This window comes from Megalobrama amblycephala, linkage group LG22 (assembly GCF_018812025.1).
Source record: "Megalobrama amblycephala isolate DHTTF-2021 linkage group LG22, ASM1881202v1, whole genome shotgun sequence".
Lineage (NCBI taxonomy): Eukaryota > Metazoa > Chordata > Actinopteri > Cypriniformes > Xenocyprididae > Megalobrama > Megalobrama amblycephala.
In genome coordinates, this window is record NC_063065.1 from 4591376 (window position 1) to 4610223 (window position 18848).

At 38.9% G+C, this 18848-nt stretch overlaps 1 protein-coding gene, 1 long non-coding RNA gene and 1 gene segment (V, D, J or C); 1 reads left to right on the forward strand and 2 right to left on the reverse strand.

Annotated features, from left to right (window-relative positions):
- LOC125258617 overlaps positions 1-7637 on the reverse strand; it is a 37657-nt gene extending 30020 nt beyond the window's left edge. The window contains exon 1 of the mRNA XM_048175564.1: positions 7583-7637. Coding sequence (XP_048031521.1) covers positions 7583-7637 — 55 coding nt within the window. The remainder of the gene's footprint in view (positions 1-7582) is intronic.
- A 1653-nt stretch (positions 7638-9290) lies between these two features.
- LOC125257475 lies at positions 9291-9904 on the reverse strand. The segment is given in 2 exon segments: positions 9291-9625; positions 9734-9904. Coding segments are annotated over 2 exon segments (432 nt in total).
- Positions 9905-11702: 1798 nt separating this feature from the next.
- LOC125257493 lies at positions 11703-13911 on the forward strand. The gene is made up of 2 exons (XR_007182396.1): positions 11703-12296; positions 13457-13911. It is a non-coding gene; the product is annotated as an uncharacterized LOC125257493 (long non-coding RNA).
- The last annotated feature ends 4937 nt before the right edge of the window (positions 13912-18848 follow it).

Below are 18848 nucleotides of genomic sequence, written 5' to 3' on the forward strand. Positions count from 1 at the left end.
TGGAGTTCCTGACTGGAGGNTCTGAGTGACGGTGATCTGTCCTCTACACTCTGAAACACACAACAAGAAGAAAATCAACTCAAAACTTTGACAATATACTTGAAGAAATGAATTGATATCAAACTTGTGCTCCACAAACCTTGAGCAAACGCTGTGAGAGTCCAGATGAAGATGATGATGAAGGTCATGTTGATGAAGATTGTTGTGTGTGTCAGTGATGAAGTGTTAAACTCACAGCACTATAAACACTCTCAGAGCACTGAAGCATCTGATCAATATGCAAATGAACTCATTCTGTATTTAAATGAGGCTCTAAATGAAGGTTCAGGAGGAGCTCGTTCATTTCATCCTGTCAATCACACAATCAAATATATCAAATCATCAAGATTCTGAAATAAGTTCATACACAGCAAAATCCCCAGAGTTAAATCAACTCTACTCAGATAACATATGGTCCCTCTCTATATAGAGTTAAAGTAACACTGAAGCAGAGTTAAAGTTAATGAGATAATTAAGTGATTAATTAAGTGATGATTGAGCATTAGTGATGAACACCTGCTGTTAACAAGCAGAACCACTGAAGAGAAACACAAGAACTAAAAATGACTTCCAGCCACAGCCTTAGATGAAATCAACTGAAGATAAAAGACATTAAATCTCTCAAGATCTGATTAAACAACTCCACAAACAGCACATTATCTCATTAACTTTAACTCTGCTTCAGTGATATTTTAACTCTATGTAGAGAGGGACCATATGTTCTCTGAGCAGAGTTGATTTAACTCTGGGGATTCTGCTGTGTAGATGACGTTTTTATTAATATTTATGTGCTATTCTCATTTCATTACTGTACCATTTTATTATTATTTGAATTGAGTTTGCTTCATAAATGATGAACCTTGCAACATTAAAACGTTGCTCTCATATTTTCTTCCCTATTGTTGTGATATATATCCTAGTGAAATTAATAAATGTAGGGCGGGGCTTGATTTTGTCTGTGGGGAATTGATTGGATGGTTGTGGTTTGCTATTGGTGGATCTCATGTGAGTGACAGGTTGCCCCATTCTCCTTTCAGAGAACAGATGTCGCTGCATGTAGATTACAAGGCACATGAAGTTAAAAAATAATGATTTGCAATCATAAATCTTTTATAATCAATATCATAGTATTCCATAAAAAAACATAAATTGTCCATTTTGATTTCATGGTGACTAAATGCAACAGAATCTGTGAGTTTTTGAAAACTTGCAATGGAAGTTCGGAAGGCAAGAGAGGAGCTCCAGTAATGTGTAAAAAATAGGGAGGAGGGAAAAATTCAGGAGGCTGAACGAGCTTCATGCTGGATATGGAGTAAGAGAGAGGAAGAAAGCTGGAAGCCAGGAGTAGATGGGCAGTGATTTGGCCACCACTGCCGACCCACCAACTGGAGAGTGTTGTGGTTAAGGGTCGAAACACTCAAGGAAGGTTGGGTACCACCTGGTGACATCTGCTGCTGGCAGAAAGCTATGGTTACTAAACTGGTAACTGAAGAAAGCACCGAACATGGCATGAAATTTCCAACCTTGACTGGAGAGCAGTACTAAAACATAATACGTTTATATATATATATATATGTATATATTAAAAATAAATAAATAAATAAAAATAACGAGTGCAAAGCCGCTATATTGATGAATGGAATTGCATTTGTCTGAATTGTCTTAGCAAAGATGTTTTTATAAATAAACAATTACACCTGTTCCAGAAGTGGTCAAATGAGCAGCAGGAAAACTGAGAATTCATTCTTATATAAAGATATAATGAATATGAAATGTCAGTATTATGTGTTATTTTATTAAATTGTTGTTACAATTATCTTGTTTTGTTTGCTTTATGAAGGTCGCCAGCAAGATCAGAGCACAGATTTGATCTGAAATTCAGGCTGCAGGCTCCAAAGGTGGACCCTGACCCAACCTATTCACTTTTCCAAATAGTTCAGTTTGCATACAGTGGTGTGCAGTGAAGACAATGAAGGCAGATCAAAACATTGTTGAATATCAAGTGTCCCCATCTAAGCAAGCCAGAAGCAACAGCGGCAAGGAACCACAGCTCCCCCAAAAGGCCTCTCCAAGCATCAGATTCAAACACTCTAGTCGCTGGCCATCAGAGGCTTTAAAGATCTATATCCTATCTAATCCAATCGCTTCCATGTTAATGAAGCTCAGCAAACCCTTTCCAGCCAAATTCTTCAGCTTCAGCTTGTTCTCTCGCTCAATCCTACAAGCTCACCATATCCACCGCAATTCACACCATCAATCCACTAAAATAGTCTCGCTGCAGCAGCATCTGCTCACCTGATTCCGCAGGAGCCCACTCTGCTGCGAGAGCCCTCCCGGTCAGTTTCCATCTTTTCTCCTCCTTTGTCCGGCGAGGCTTACCCATCCTATGCCATGAGTGTTGATCTCCCATTGGATGCAGCGAGAGCCCTCCCGGTCAGTTTCCATCTTTTTAACTTTTTCCATCCAGTGAGGCTTACCCATCCGACACATTGAGTCTTGATCTCCCGTCGGATGCAGCGAGAGCCCTCCTGATCAGTTTCCATCTTTTCTCATTCTTTGTCCGGCGAGGCTTACCCGTCCAATGCCACGAGTATTGATCTCCTGTCAGATGCAGCGAGAGCCCTCCCGGTCAGTTTCCATCTTTTTAAATTTTTTTCCGTCCAGTGAGGCTTACCCATCCGACAGAGTGAGTCTTGATCTCCCTGTCAGCTTCCATCTTGCTATCCTTCTCTGTCCGGCGAGGCTTACCCGTCTGATGCCACAAGCATTGCTTTCCTGGAGCCTTGGTCTCCCATCTGATGCCGCGAGAGCCTCCCAGTCAGTGCTTCTTTCCTCGTCTGGCGAGGCTTACCCGTCCGAGGCCTTGAGCATTGGTCTCCTGGAGCCTTGGTCTCCCGTCGGATGCCGCGAGAGTCGCCCGGTCGAGCCTCTGCTCTTTACTTTACCCCTGTGTGCTAGTGAGGTTTACCCATCCGATGCCATGAGCATTAGTCTCCTGGAGCCTTGGTCTCCCATCGGATGCTGCGAGAGCTCTCCTGGCCAGGCATTCCAATTTCTTTCATCCCGCCATCAGCCAATGGAACCCACTCACCTGTTGCCGGGGGCCGCTCCCGGCAGAAGCTGAGTGGGCCCCTTTTGGCTGGTCATTCCTAAACCATGTTGCCCCTTGTCTTTCGGTTGGTAGGGCTCACCCGTTTGACACTGAGCATTGGTCTCCTGTCGGACGTAACCAGAGCCCTCCCGATCAGCCGCTCCAAATCACGTGCTCCCCGTCAATTGGTCGGGAGGGCCCGTCTACCTGGCGATGCACGATCCCATCAGAGGCAGCCCTCTCCCTGGACAGCATGCCAAATACGCATAACTTTACTCTATTTAATTATATGGATATGTGAACTCGTGAAACGAGATAAATGTCAGACCGGGTCTCATCTTACTGGATGTTGAATGAAAATGTAATATGATGTTCCTGAAACATTCTTTCAATCATTCAAACACCTTCTGAACAAGCACTGAAAGAAAGAGAAATAAAAACACAAACTACAACTTTCTTCAGCAACAGCCTTAGATGAAAAAAAAAACAAAAAAACAATGCTGTTTGTGAAATTGTTTAATCAGATCTTCAGAGATTTGATGTGTTTTTTTATCTTCAATTGATTTCATCTAAGGCTGTGGCTGAAGAAAGTTTGTGTTCTTATTTCTCTTTCTTTGAGTGTTTGTTCACAGCAGGTGTTTGAACGATTGAAAGAATGTTAAATTGTTAATCAAAATTAAGTTTAAAGAACATTTGAGGAACATCATACCTTTTAAAACAAGTTCCTCTAACATCAAGAAAACTGGACATGTTTTACATTCCCAGAACCAACACTGAATATTTGGAGAACGTTCTTATAACAAAAATCTGTTAGTTCGGGAGACTCTCTCTATGCAAACGCTTCAGGAGTGACAGGTTTATGTTAGTATAATGTGCTGTTTTCGTTGAGACTTTAAACATTTCACTAATTCATATGATAATATGATCATATTTTGATTTAAAGCAACATCAGACAAGTTGTTTCCCCCCTGAATATCAGACCAGAAATGGAGTATTTACTGCAGACATTCTCTTCAGTTTTGTGTTTAGACATTCAGAATCCTCATTGCCAATTTTGTCTTGTGCAGATGAAATTAGACAAGGAAAATGTGATGACGTAAGATACTGATTTTAATAGTCTCATACAACAGCACAACCATATCCCTTATTAAAATAAACCATAGTTTTATTACAGTAAAAGTGTAGTAAAGTCCAATAAAAGCTTTAATTGACACCAGACCCAGAAAACGATAGGATTTAGTGGGGATCTATGACGTCAAAGGGCAGCAAGCACCGCCTCTGCAGAAGAAGATCAACGCCTACTTCATCACTGCCTGTTTAGCCCCGCCCACCGATTTGCGCATGACATGCAATAAGCAGACTAAGTAACATAGGTCTACGTGGAGCTAAACCAGATCGAGCTTCCAAACAATAAACATGCCGTTGAGGATTACAAAATATTGTGCAGTGCCTGGACTCGACAGTAATGCAACAACATGTCAGAAACTGTGTTCATTCTAATGCCTGATCTGATATTAATGATTCATGTACAGTCAGATGATCTTTGTCTGTGTGTCAGTAAATCAAACCAGTGACTAAATGTCAACCTGCATTGTTTCTCTTAGTAAGATGAAAATAATCTGTTATTTAACGGCGATTAAATTATATAAAGAAAGCAATCAATGAAAGCTCCCTTTGCAATCGTAGGAGCAGCACGAGTTTATCAGTGACTGACACACAAAACTCCCGTTTAATTCAATGAATCTCTTAGTTATATTGCATTTGCACTGTTAGTGAAGATGAAAGCATTTGTTAGTGTACAGATTACTGCTTTCATGCGCTCAACATTTTCTGTGATCGGCTACAATGTTCATCTCTGCAACCTTTCATGCCACGATCTTAATATAATGCCATAGATCTAAATGTAATGCAACACTTTTCACGATTAGTTAACCTTGAGAGCTGTAATAGTAAAAACACGTTAAATGGAAAGATGTTAGCCAATCACAGCAGTGGGCATTTACACTGAACACTTTACAGTCTCATAGCAGACACGCCCCTTAAAACGGAGCGTTCAAACCAGAGGGCTAAAATCAGGGTAGGAAAAATGCCTTTTATTTATAAATTATGACAATTTTGGATGCAAAAAGCATACTAACATTATAAGTGCGCCGCAGGAAATATTATAAAACAATAAACCAACGCAGTTCATGACCCCTTTAAAGTGCTCTATTTTCATGCACTAATTTTGTACTTAATATACTAAAAATTCTTCTTTAGTACTTCTTAAGATAATCTTAAGAACATCTAAGGGTACTCAACTGTGATATTTTGAGACAGCATGTATAAACAATACACAATATAAACTAAAATGTGCTTTTAACATACTATCTCTGTATTAAAAAATGTATTTAGTTGAAGACTTGTAGTACACTTGAACCCATAGTGTATCCTTTTCTGTGTACTTTATGTTTCAGGTCTTTCATTGGATCAGGGCTTTAGCTCATATTTCATAAATAAACTTCACTCAGTGGAGCATGAAAACACCTGCAGATACATGATGAAACGAGAACATGTGGCCAAATTATGAACCTCACAGATATAGTGTTAGATTGATTTAATAAGATAAAATTATAGTTTAAAGTTTTTAGTATGTGAAAAACTTAATGAATGCTATATATTTAATATCCATGAAAATGTTCACTGTTGAGTGTGTGTGAAAGTGTGTGAAAGTGTGTGAGCAGCTGCAGTATCAGTTCAGTCACTGTGACTCTGACTGACGGAGGTTTTTGTACGACTCTTTATCACTGTGTGAACACATCACCACTGTGGCGACTCTGACAGTAATAATGTCCAGCATCTTCAGTCTGGACTCCACTGATGGTCAGAGTGAAATCACTGTTAGATCCACTGCCACTGAATCTAGATGGAGTTCCTGACTGGAGGTAGCCTGACTACGTCAGACTTCCTACTTCCGCTCAATTTCATTTCGCTTCTGTACTCAGTCTGAGACAGCGTCAGAGCTTTCTGTTTACCACCGGTCTGGAAACAGCCGGGCCAATCAACGAACAGAGGGCGGGCTGAGAGCCGTGACGTAGATGCTAAGCGCCGAGTTTTACATTGTAGGTTAGAGAAATCGAAAACCGAAACGACCGCGGAAATGGGAAACGAGACACGGGATGCAATTCGCTCTGTTATGGAGAACATTCAACTCTTTTTCAAACTGAAGCCAGAACAAGAAGAGTGTTTGATAAACATTTTAAATGGAGGTGATGTTGTGGCCCTACTCCCGACTGGTTTTGGGAAAAGTTTAACAGGGCTCTCAAGTTTTGAAGACAGGCAAGAGTGACAAGTTGTCATTGTTTGTGTCAAACAAGTTGTGAATTTGTTGTAACATTAAAACAGGAGATCATGACTTACTCTGTGCTCAAAGTGATGCTCAGAGCTCCAGTGGTTTCCTCTGTGGGTGAACGAGGATGATGGTGAACAATTCCAGGATATGCTTTTTTTTTTCATTGGTTGTTGCGTTAAATCTTACCCAGATACAATAGTGCTATTTTCTGATTGGCTATTGTGTAGCCTCTTTCTTTTTTTTTGATTGGCTGATAAGTGGCAGGTTCGAGACGCGCTTGATTCCTGCCCGGTTCCAGAGAGAGAGCGGCGCGGCCAGATACATTTTGGGCGCTGCGGCTTATTAAATATATGATAAATAGTTTTTCTGCGTGAGAAATACAATGTGTGGCGGGAGTGCGTGACAAAAGACCGAAATGAGTGACTGTCACGCTCAATGCGTGACACTTGAGAGCCCTGGTTTAATTTATCAATTGTTACCGTGTATGCGTAGATTAACTTCGCATAATCTGCAAAAGTCGTTTACAGCCATGTTCACTCCGGTATTTCGCTCGCATCATCATGTGTTTACAACAGGTTTACAGTGGAAGTTCAATTATAGATTTGAGTTCGATGCATGATGTCTGTGCTTCGATGCGGCTGTACAGGCACATAACATACGTCATAACTAAACGTATCTGATTGGCTTACGGGTAACCAATGATTTTAAACTTCAGACAAGCGCCCCCTAGCGAGAGAGAAAACACTTCTCTATTATGCCATTCCAGACTCTGTCTACGAAGCAAAGTGAAGTAGCAGAGTCTGGTATTACCAGGCTAGACTGGAGGCGGTTTGTGTAATAAATCACGAGTTTAGGAGCTTCTCCAGGTTTCTGTAAGTACCAGCTCACACAGGGTGTCGAGCCACAGGATGCAGCAGCAGTACTGAGTTTACAGCTCATCTCAACAGTTTCTCCTGGTTTAACAGTTTTCACTGCAGGAGTCTGAGTCACTGTGATCTGAGCTCTACAGCCTGAAAAACGAATAAATTATTAGTCTGTAAAGTATATATTATTTGACATATTTTTAAGATATGTTAGGATTATATAATTTAAATGATTTATATTAGATAAATACTGTTCACCTTGTAGTATAAAGCAGTATAAGAGAGTCCAGATGAAGATGATGATGAAGGTCATGTTGATGAAGATTGTTGTGTGTGTCAGTGATGAAGTGTTAAACTCACAGCACTATAAACACTCTCAGAGCACTGAAGCATCTGATCAATATGCAAATTAACTCATTCTGTATTTAAATTTAGGACCAATTTAAATTATGAAGATTAAATTTCAAATCTATATTATCATTATCTAAGCATCATCAGCTCGACTGTAATTCGACTGCAGGTACGAGACCACAGGTGATCACAGCTGTACTGATGACAGAAACCCTTCAACAGTTTTATTCATGTTATCTTGCACTACATCACTGTGCCACTAGAGGGCGGTGTGAACAGACAGACACACTGATGAACAGGATCGGACAGAGATTAAAAAGGACAGTTAATACAGTGATGAATTATTCAATGGGGCTCCTGTGTGTGTAACTGTATCGACTGCAAAAGTGACAAACAGTATTTTAGTTCTGGCCTAAAGTCATTGTTTGAGCCAAAGAGTACAAGCCCTGCAAAGTTTACTTAACAGGTTATATGGCCAACATAACACAAACACTTGGCCTTTGGATAGCTTCAATGCACATAATAAGTTAACATAATATGTTTAGCATGTAGCTTGAATTGTCTTTGGGATCCTTTACAGCTCAGAAACATCAATCCAGAAACACTTTCTATAGCTGTGAGAAACAAACGTGTATAAAACACATCAGGGGTTGAATACAGGTGGAGTTTATTCTGTAGGAAGAACATCATCAGACCTTCTCTGAGACTTTCTGAACTGTGTCATGTCAGATAACGTGATCACATCATTGAACCAAAACACACACATATTCCCTTACATGCAGGGGGCGCAGGTGAGCTGGACGCTGGAGGGGTCAGAGGTCACAGAGAAGGTTCAGACCAGTGCAGAGTTTCATGTACAAAAACAAAACAACCTACTGTATGGTACCATTATTGATTGTTTGATTTGATATCAGTTTACTCTCTCAGTTTTCTCTGATTTTAGTTGAGTCAAACCCGTCTGTCACAGATCAGATCACAGTCTAAGGGTCAGATTTACTAACAGCTAGCGCAAGTGCAAACCCTCTTTTGGCGTTAAAACACTACTGTCAGGATTTACTAAAGACATGCAGTGGAAAATTAGAGCTGAAAAGTGTGAGCAGTTATTTTTGTACCTGACATTATTGCACATGCATTTGTAGGAGTTTCCCTTTCAGACATTTATGAGAGGAGAATATTTAAATGAATCACGCAAGGTGATTTACTAAGGTTTGTGTTAGTCAATTTACTGGTATTTGCACCATTATTTACTGCCCCAAAAACATGTCCTAAACTAAACGATAAATGGCGCTGCTCTTGGTTGATTGTGTTGGTCATTATGGAAATGATCCGGCTGTGTTCTTTCATTTGAGCGTCTAAAGTAGATTCAGTGCAGAACTTTACACTCACATCAGCACTTTTTTTGGAATTGTGCTCTAACTGTAATTTGTCTTGTTTAGTGAATCTGTTCTAATAGAGCTGATTTCACTCATAAATCAGTTTTGAGCACATGTGTAGTTCCTGTGTTTGTCCTCTGTGTGTCAGTAGTGTGTGAAAGTGTGTGAAAGTGTGTGAGCAGCTGCAGTATCAGTTCAGTCACTGTGACTCTGACTGACGGAGGTTTTTGTACGACTCTTTATCACTGTGTGAACACACCACCACTGTGATAACTCTGACAGTAATAATGTCCAGCATCTTCAGTCTGGACTCCACTGATGGTCAGAGTGAATTCCTTTCCAGATGATTTACTGCCACTGAATCTAGATGGAGTTCCTGACTGGCGGCTGTTTGTATAATAAATCAGAAGTTTTGGAGCTTCTCCAGGTTTCTGTAAGTACCAGCTCAGACCGGGTTGTCCATTACTATAACAGCAGTTCACATCACTGCTAGTTTTACAGGTCACAGTGACTGATTGTCCAGTTTGAGAGAGCAGCTCTGAGGGAGTTTGAGTCACTGTCACCTGACCAACAGATTCTGACAAGAGAGAAAGATTAGAAATCACAAACACTTTTACAACCATATATCTTCACAACACATAAAAATAACAAGTAAATAATGTATGTAATCTATACTGACACAAACCTCGACATAATACTGCCAGCGTCCAGATCAATATGGTGCTGAAAGTCATTTTTGTTGGTTGTAGGTTCAGTTCTAGTGAAAAACAGTTGTTGATCATGTTTGATGTTTGACAGAGTTATAAACACATGCAGAGCACTGAAGCGTGTGTCGCTCATGTAAAACACTCTCTCTATGCAAACACTTCAGGAGTGACAGGTTTAAGATGGTTTAATGTGGTTTCATTGAGATTTCAAGTTCATGTTATAATCCTTTACTGATATAAAGCAACATCACATGAGCAAGATGTTGTTTATGAATATCAGACCAACATCAAGATTGTGAATGTGATATTGCTTTTGCCGTAAAACAGTTTAATAAACATGAAGCTATTATTGAGTAACTTACATTTTAGTAATTTTTAATTTTCACAGTTTCTTTGTCTGTTTTTATTCGGCCAACTGAAATATTTCCAATTGAAGTCACAGTAGAGTAAAGTGTCTAAAATGAATCAGTGCTTTGAATAAATCATTTGAGAATGATTCAATGGTTCATTCATGAAGACTGTCGCTGCAAATACTTCTTTACTATATAGTAGGCCATGTGAAAAACAGTATGCCAACATAGTATGCCCCAATTCATAGATTTTGAAAAAGAGTAGGTGAAAAATATGTGGACATACAATGGACATTTTACTATCCCATGAGGCCACGGGAGAGGACATGAATGGCACTGAAGCCAGAGATTGTATTATTATAGGGAGATACAGTAAGAGGGTCTCCACTGGAGAAAGCGTAACGACTGACTTAATCACATGTGGCACTTCTCAGCCTATCGTTCTGCAGCAAGTTCTTCTTTCCTGAATGAATCAGTGTTTTGAGCAAATTAGTTCAGGTAAAGATTCATTGACTCGCTCAAATCAGTCTCTTGTCTCCATCTACTGGCGTAACGATGTAACTTGCGGAAAGAGTTGCTGTAAAATCCAACAATAATGCTGCAGGTAAACACATGATGATAACTGCTTCTGTCACGAGACTCGAGATCTTGAGTACATCAAGACTTCTCTACTGGATTAAAATGGAGATAAAGTTGGAGAATGAGGACCCTGGAGGAATATTCTCATTGGAGTGATGTTAAGCAGATGATAATATATGAAGCTCTTGCGTAATGATTGACAGGTTCAGATGAACAAGCTTTCTGTTCATAGCATACAACATTCAGTTTACAGCTACACCTATAAAAGTTTTGTGATCATGTTTTTCTTGGCAGTGATCTATGGAAACCTTTCTTAGAGAATCTCTTTATGATTGTAGTATTTTGAGTGTGTGTGAAAGTGTGTGAAAGTGTGTGAGCAGCTGCAGTATCAGTTCAGTCACTGTGACTCTGACTGACGGAGGTTTTTGTACGACTCTTTATCACTGTGTGAACACCCAGTTACTGTTGATCCAGTGTCTACTCTGACAGTAATAATGTCCAGCATCTTCAGTCTGGACTCCACTGATGGTCAGTGTGAAATCTGTTCCATAATTTGCTCCATTTCCAGTGAATCTAGATGGAGTTCCTGACTGTCTTGATCTAATGTCATAAATGAGGAGTTTAGGAGCTTCTCCAGATTTCTGCAGATACCAGGCGAGACAGTCTCCACAACCCGCTGAACGATCTCCGATTCCTCTGCTAGTTTTACAGTTTATAGTAACTGTTTCTCCTGGTTGAACAGCTGCTGCTGAGGGAGTCTGAGTCACAGAAACTTGTCCTGTAATTCCTGTGAATGACATTTCATAAGATCATAATTACAACACTTATTAAAGTTAAAGTGTCCAGGACAAAATCTGTACTGAACATCGAACATGCATATAAATCACATTTTGAGTTATTAAAGAGTAAATGAACCTTGAACAGAAAGAATGAGAGTCCAGATACAGACGCTGATGATCATCATTCTGCTTGTTGATGGTTTAATTTCAGTTTGAATGAAGAAAAGCTCTGAGTGATGAAGTGTTAAACTCACAGCACTATAAACACTCTCAGAGCACTGAAGCATCTGATCAATATGCAAACACACTCCAGATCATTTACCTGAAGACAGCAGAAACACTGTTTTGTCATTTAGTATCTTTGCTAATAAATTTCTATTGATCATTTTCAGAAACAGACACTCCTGATTTACTTCATGTTATTTTGGGTGGATCTTCTCCCTCTAAACACTGTTTTAATGATCAGTTTCATTCAGACTTTGATGCTGAGAGCATTTAATACCTGTGCTGCAGATTTGATATCATCATGATACTGTAGAACAGGTCAAAGGTCATCCAATAGAGAATGACCATCTCAATCTGGCTGAAGATTTCATTATAAAGCAGTTTTTTCTTTTAAAGATGAATATTTAGTGTGTGTTTTCAGCTCAATCATGTTGATGTTGAGAAGAGCTGCTGTTGAGTCTCATATCAGTGTGTGTGAGTGTCGTTCGTCTCTTTCTCTGCTGGAGTTTGTGTTCATTTGAGTGTGACGGAGGTTTTTGTACGACGCTTTCACTAGAATGAAGCACTGTGGTACACTTTCGGTGGAGGAACTGAACTGGTGATCAGAAGTAAGTCTTTCTTAAATTATCTAAAAATGCATGATATTTTAATTAAATAGTTTTATTTATTATTTTTTTTCGATTATTTCAGAAAATATTTGTTAAAAAGATTATTCATTTATTAGAAAAAAATTTTTTTTGCAAAGTTTCTTTAATAATTGCAATATTGAATTATTATATAATTTACGTCATTTTTCATTTTATGTGAATTAACGGTATAAGGGTTATAATTAAGGGTTTTTAAAGTCATGACACCCAAGTTTAATAATACAGACAAAATAAATGTAATTGTGTAAGCATCATCATCAGACAAAGACAAATTTAATTTAAAAATCAATAGTTTAAACTATTAAGTTTAATGATGATTATGATTGTAAGTGTTTTAACAGAAGAATTAAAAAATGCATAATTGAAACTGCTGAAAATTATGATTTATTGTGAGTATCAACATATGAAGAATTTAAAAAATATATATAATACTGAAATGTAAATTTGTTTTTTTTTTTTCAAATCTTATGAAGAAATCACAATATATTAATAATGTTCATGTTTTTAAAAAAGATTGAGATTAAAATGTTTTGTAACTTTTGAAAGAAATCCAATATTTATCTCATTCATTTCATTATTTATATAAATTTTAAAATTTCATATTGTTTCTAAATATAATTTTTAATTTTACATTAATAATTATTAATCTTATTATTGCTAACATTTCATTAATTTCATGTATTGACTGCAGTACTTTAAAATCTATTCAGTTATTTCTGATACATAATTTTGTCTGTAATTCTTGGTAAAATTAACAATTAAGAGTTTTTTTTAAATGCATGAAACAAACGTTTTATAATATGGACAAAATATAATTTTGTTGGGGTCATCAGACAAAAAGAAACATAGTTGAAGAGCATTTTGAAAATTAATCATTTAAACAACTTAAAATATCAAATTTGAATCTGATGTTTGAATAGCAGAATATTTTCGAAATGCAATTAATATTGAAAAGATCATTTAAATTTGTTCTCTTATAACGACATCACAATATAATCATTAATTTACTTGGACAATGTTTTTCAAAATCATTCTGGAGGATCATTTAAAATTTAACTTATATTTGAAGTCAAATCATAATTTCTGCAGTTGTTCATGTGTGTTTGTGTGTGTTTGTGCAGCTGGTCCCGCAGTGAAGCCCTCCGTGTCTCTGCTGCCGCCCTCTTCTCTGCAGATCTCTGGAGACTCAGCCGCACTGCTCTGCCTGCTCAGCTCTTACTCTCCACAGGGGGCGACGGTGAGCTGGACGCTGGACGGGTCAGAGGTCAGCGAGGGGGTTCAGACCAGCGCAGAGAGCGAGCGGGACGGACGCTACAGCCGCAGCAGCGTCCTGAGCCTCAGCAAAGCACGCTGGGAAGGCGCGGATCGCTTCGTCTGCAGAGTAAGACATGACGGAGCTGATCACGAGGCCTCGTTCCTCAAGAGCTCCCAGTGCTGATGTTTCTCCGGTCCAGACGAGCCGTATCTGAGCGTCCGGCAGGATTCACAGCAGTCACGTGATTTACAGCTCAATACTGAAGCAGTCTTTCAATGTGCTGCCATTGCTGTTCATTCAATAAAGCTTCTGAACGCGTTACATTTGTGTCCGACTGCATCATTGATCAGTGTGTCGTTCATTCAAAGTCCTGCACTAAAGTTTCAGCTGCTTTTGATTGATTGTAATAGTTGAGAACAGCTGCATTTAGCAGGAAATGTCAAATGAAGCTCTTGGGGTTTGAACATGGTCACTGGAGACGGAGCTGCTCTATTCTGAGAGGATCACAATCACTAAACCTGCCAATGCAAATGTGATTTTCACCTCAAACTCACAGTTTCACTCTTTGATTGGTTCAACGCTCTCAACTGGAACACTTTCACTTCTGCTCATGAGAAATGAGTTATGAGTAATACATTTAGAAACAGCTTTAGATGAAGGAGCTGCTTGAAAAACATCTGCATGTTACTGATACACCATGACTTTAGTGTAGTTTAATGTACAAAAACAAAACAACATATGACACCATTATTGTTAGTTTGATTTCATATTAATTTACACACTCTGTTTTCTCTGATTCTGAGCATATTTGAGTCAAACCCGTCTGTCACAGGACAGATCACAGTCTAATAGAGCTGATTTCAGTCATAAGTCAGTTTTGAGCACATGTGTAGTTCCTGTGTTTGTCCTCTGTGTGTCAGTAGTGTGTGAAAGTGTGTGAAAGTGTGTGAGCAGCTGCAGTATCAGTTCAGTCACTGTGACTCTGACTGACGGAGGTTTTTGTACGACTCTTTATCACTGTGTGAACACATAGTCACCCTCACAATCACCATCAGAATCTGTAACTGCAATGGAAACTCTGACAGTAATAATGTCCAGCATCTTCAGTCTGGACTCCACTGATGGTCAGAGTGAAATCACTGTTAGATCCACTGCCACTGAATCTAGATGGAGTTCCTGACTGGAGGCGTGTTTGCATAATAAATCAGGAGTTTAGGAGCTTCTCCAGGTTTCTGTAAGTACCAGGCTAAACCTAATCCTCCCAAACCACTCCATAATGTACACATCTACTGCTAGTTTTACAGTGTATTATAAGTGTTTGTCCTGGTTGAGCTGCTGTCATTGAGGGACTCTGAGTGACGGTGATCTGTCCTCTACACTCTGAAACACACAACAAGAAGAAAATCAACTCAAAACTTTGACAATATACTTGAAGAAATGAATTGATATCAAACTTGTGCTCCACAAACCTTGAGCAAATGCTGTGAGAGTCCAGATGAAGATGATGATGAAGGTCATGTTGATGAAGATTGTTGTGTGTGTCAGTGATGAAGTGTTAAACTCACAGCACTATAAACACTCTCAGAGCACTGAAGCATCTGATCAATATGCAAATGAACTCATTCTGTATTTAAATGAGGCTCTAAATGAAGGTTCAGGAGGAGCTCGTTCATCTCATCCTGTCAATCACATCAAATATGTATCATGTAATCATCAATAAGTGTGAACTTTAAAAATGTAGCATAAAATTTAGAACAATTCAAACCACATGTGAAAAAACACTGTGAAAATGAAATGTAGATGAAACTTATCATCATCTAAGCAAAAGCGGTGGTCTCCAAACTTGGTCGTGGAGGGCCACTGTCCTGCATAGTTTAGTTCTAACTTGCCTCAAGACTTCTGCCAGGAAGTTTCTAGTATGCCTAATTAGACCTGGACTTTTTTACCTTCATAAATAGTTTTCTAAGTCCTTACGATGGTTAAATGACTTGTAGTGGTGTGTTTGAGGCGTGCACTAACCCCCTCTGGCACGTCTACGCCAGAAAACAGCACTTGCAAGTTGAGCTGCACCGACCCGACACAATCTCGCCTCATGTTCACGTTCACGCGAGAGTGACAAAATGCTTTACGGTAATTCAATATACACATAGCGACCTCACTTTATAAGACAATTTCGAAAATTACCCACCTCCATCGAGATTTCTTGTACTGTTTTTGCAAAACTACTGCGTTGGTGAGCGTTGTAGTCGTTGTAGTCCAGAGCTGCGCTTGGAGTATTTACGACAGTGTGATTCACTGAAGGAACCTGTAGGGGAGCTTCGCAAATCTTACTGAGTTCCGCTTTAAACGGTTTAACACTATATATCCCCTTCCCTCAAATCCAGACCTCGAGATCCACATTCCTGCAGTGTTGAGCTCCAACCCTGACAGTTAATGATATAATTAAGTGATTAAAGGCCCCGATATACTTCAAACGAAGTTTGTTTTTGTTCTTCGTTTAGGAGTAAAACGAAGTTTGAAATGCGTGACCAGCGATATGTGAACATGTGACGCCGCCCACACTGCTGAGAGCGACGTTTAGATGAATATGTAAATATGTGCCATGCACTTTCTTCTCAGTAACAAAATAAACACAACAAAAATGAGCAAACAGCAAGCATTTATTATAGAAAGCATAAGAAAAGTGTCCGATCATAATAACATTAGCATGTTAGCACGAACTCTGCAAAGTAGCACTCCAGTCACGTCACGTCTTCATATAGCACTTTATTTAACATTTTTTTACAAGCACAACTTCATTTCGAACTATAAAGCGGCTAGCCAGTGTGTTCATATTTTCACCCGCAGAGATCTTACCTCGACGAACTCTAACACACAAAATGAGTCAAAGACGCGTCCCACGCGAGTGAAGGCGGAGCCTCGGCGCACACCTCCTGTTACGTTATCGTCACTGACCAATGGTAGTACGAAGGTGTTTTGCAGCTGGAGCGAACTTTTCCGTTTCAAACTTCCAAAAAGAACACTAAACGAACTTCGTTTTGGCCTGATTTTGTTCGAAATGATGTCACATCAGTTCGTTCTTCAATTTCGTTTGTATACCGGGGCCTTAATTAAGGGATGATTAAGCTTTAATGATGAACACCTGCTGTTAACAAGCGGAATCACTGTAGAAAAGAGAAACACAAGAACTACAACTGACTAAACATTTTCAATAAATCACCAACATCTAAACCTCTAATTAATTCTCAATAAGATCCTCTGTAGACGTGTGACAGAGATAAAGTCAGTCTGGGGTGCGTTTCCCAAAGCGAACTATGGTCGCAAGTTCCGTCGTTACCAATAGAGTTCAATGGGACTTACGACCATGGTTTACCAACGATGCTTTCGGGAAACTCACCCCTGGTTAGTAATAAGTGAAGTTGGTAATGGTGTTTGTGGAGATGTTTAATCAGATCTTCAGAGATTTAATGTCTTTTATCTTCAGTTGATTTCATCTAAGGCTGTGGCTGAAGTAAGTTGTAGTTCTTGTGTTTCTCTTTTCTTCAGTGATTCTGCTTGTTAACAGCACGTGTTCATCATTAAAGCTTAATCATCCCTTAATTAATCCTTTAATTGTATCATTAACTGTTAGGGTTGGAGCTAAACTCTGCAGGATTGTGGATCTCGAGGTCTGGATTTGAGGACCCCTGTTATATATTATAGCACTGTATGCAATTGCGCCACCCAAAGTGACAAACAGGTACTGTAGTTCTGGCTGTAACAGGTTATATGGTCAATGTAAGACAAACTCTTGGTCTTTAGACAGCTTTAATGCACATGAACATCCTCTAGCATAATAGGATTAACTTGTAGCTTGAATTGTTATTGGGATCTTTTACAGCTCAGAAACTTCAATCCAGAAACACTTTGAATCGTGTAGTAGACGGTACAGCAATGGCCATGTGTCTTTCCAAATAAAATATGAGTCTTTAATATCTCTTTATGGAAGTATTATTCTATGTACTATATTAAAATAGACAGATAATATTGTCTCTTTCCTTCAATTGAACGTCAATACATTCAGTCACGTCTGACAACAACAAATATGTTTTCAATAGTATAGTATAAAATGAATATTAATATAAAAATGAATGATTGTTACGGTACAGAGGGGTCAGACACAGAGAAGTACAAGTAAGTTGTCTTTATTTGAACCAGTGAGCAAAGATAGCAGTGCAGGAGTGTAGTGATGATGATAATGAAGATGGTAGAGATGAATGGAGATAGTTACAGTCCTTTTTGGTTTCAGATGGATGAGTCTTTTGGAATCGCTGGAGCTGGAGATCGCTGTAGACAAAGGAGCACTCACACATGGACAAGGAACACACTGGGAGAACAGGATACACAGGCGACAGGGGAGTTCTTGAGGTAAGCATACATGTAAGTATTTGCAAACGAGACCAGACATGGAGTGCTGTGTGTGAGTGCTCTTTGTAGTGGTGCTGATGAGTGTGATAATGACGTGCAGGTGGCGGTGATCAGTACTCCGGTGACTGAGTGCGTTGTGATTGGTGGATGGTGGAGCCTGACGTGTCTGTGACAATGATCTGTAAGTATTTTGGAGATTACAGGTTTTTTTTTTTTTTTTGTTGCAAACTAATTATATTGGGCTTTATTAAACTTTATGAAACTATAATGAATTTAGGCCTATATGCATTTTTTGTACTACAAGTCAATCTATTGAACCATTTACACAGACTTTCATAAAGAGATCTGAAAGGATTTGTTGTCCTGTGGCTCCCTCTGTCCTTCATCATAAGCTGGGACGCCACTCTCTCATGAATGTGTGTATGACAGTTAGCGGAAGCTAGAGATTACAGTTTATAAAGTTTTAAAATATGGATATTTTTCTTACACAAATGCATCACTTCACTTCAGAAGGCCTTTATTAATATTAAGTGTGGACTTCTTTTATAATGGATGGCAGCATTTTTTCTGTCTTTAGAATTTGACCCACCATCTACTCCCATTATAAAGCATGAATTAGCCTTGACATTATTTAATATAACTCCGATTGTATTAGTCTGAAACAAGAATGTCATATACATCTAGGATGGCTTGATGGTGAGTAAATCATGGGGTAATTTTCATTTTTGGGTGAACTAACCCTTTAAAACAGCAGCTGATATAAAACTCTTACTGTCTGCAGTATATAGTATGAATACAGTGTATAGTGAACAAATGACATGTTAGGATGAGATACTCAAATCAAATAACCA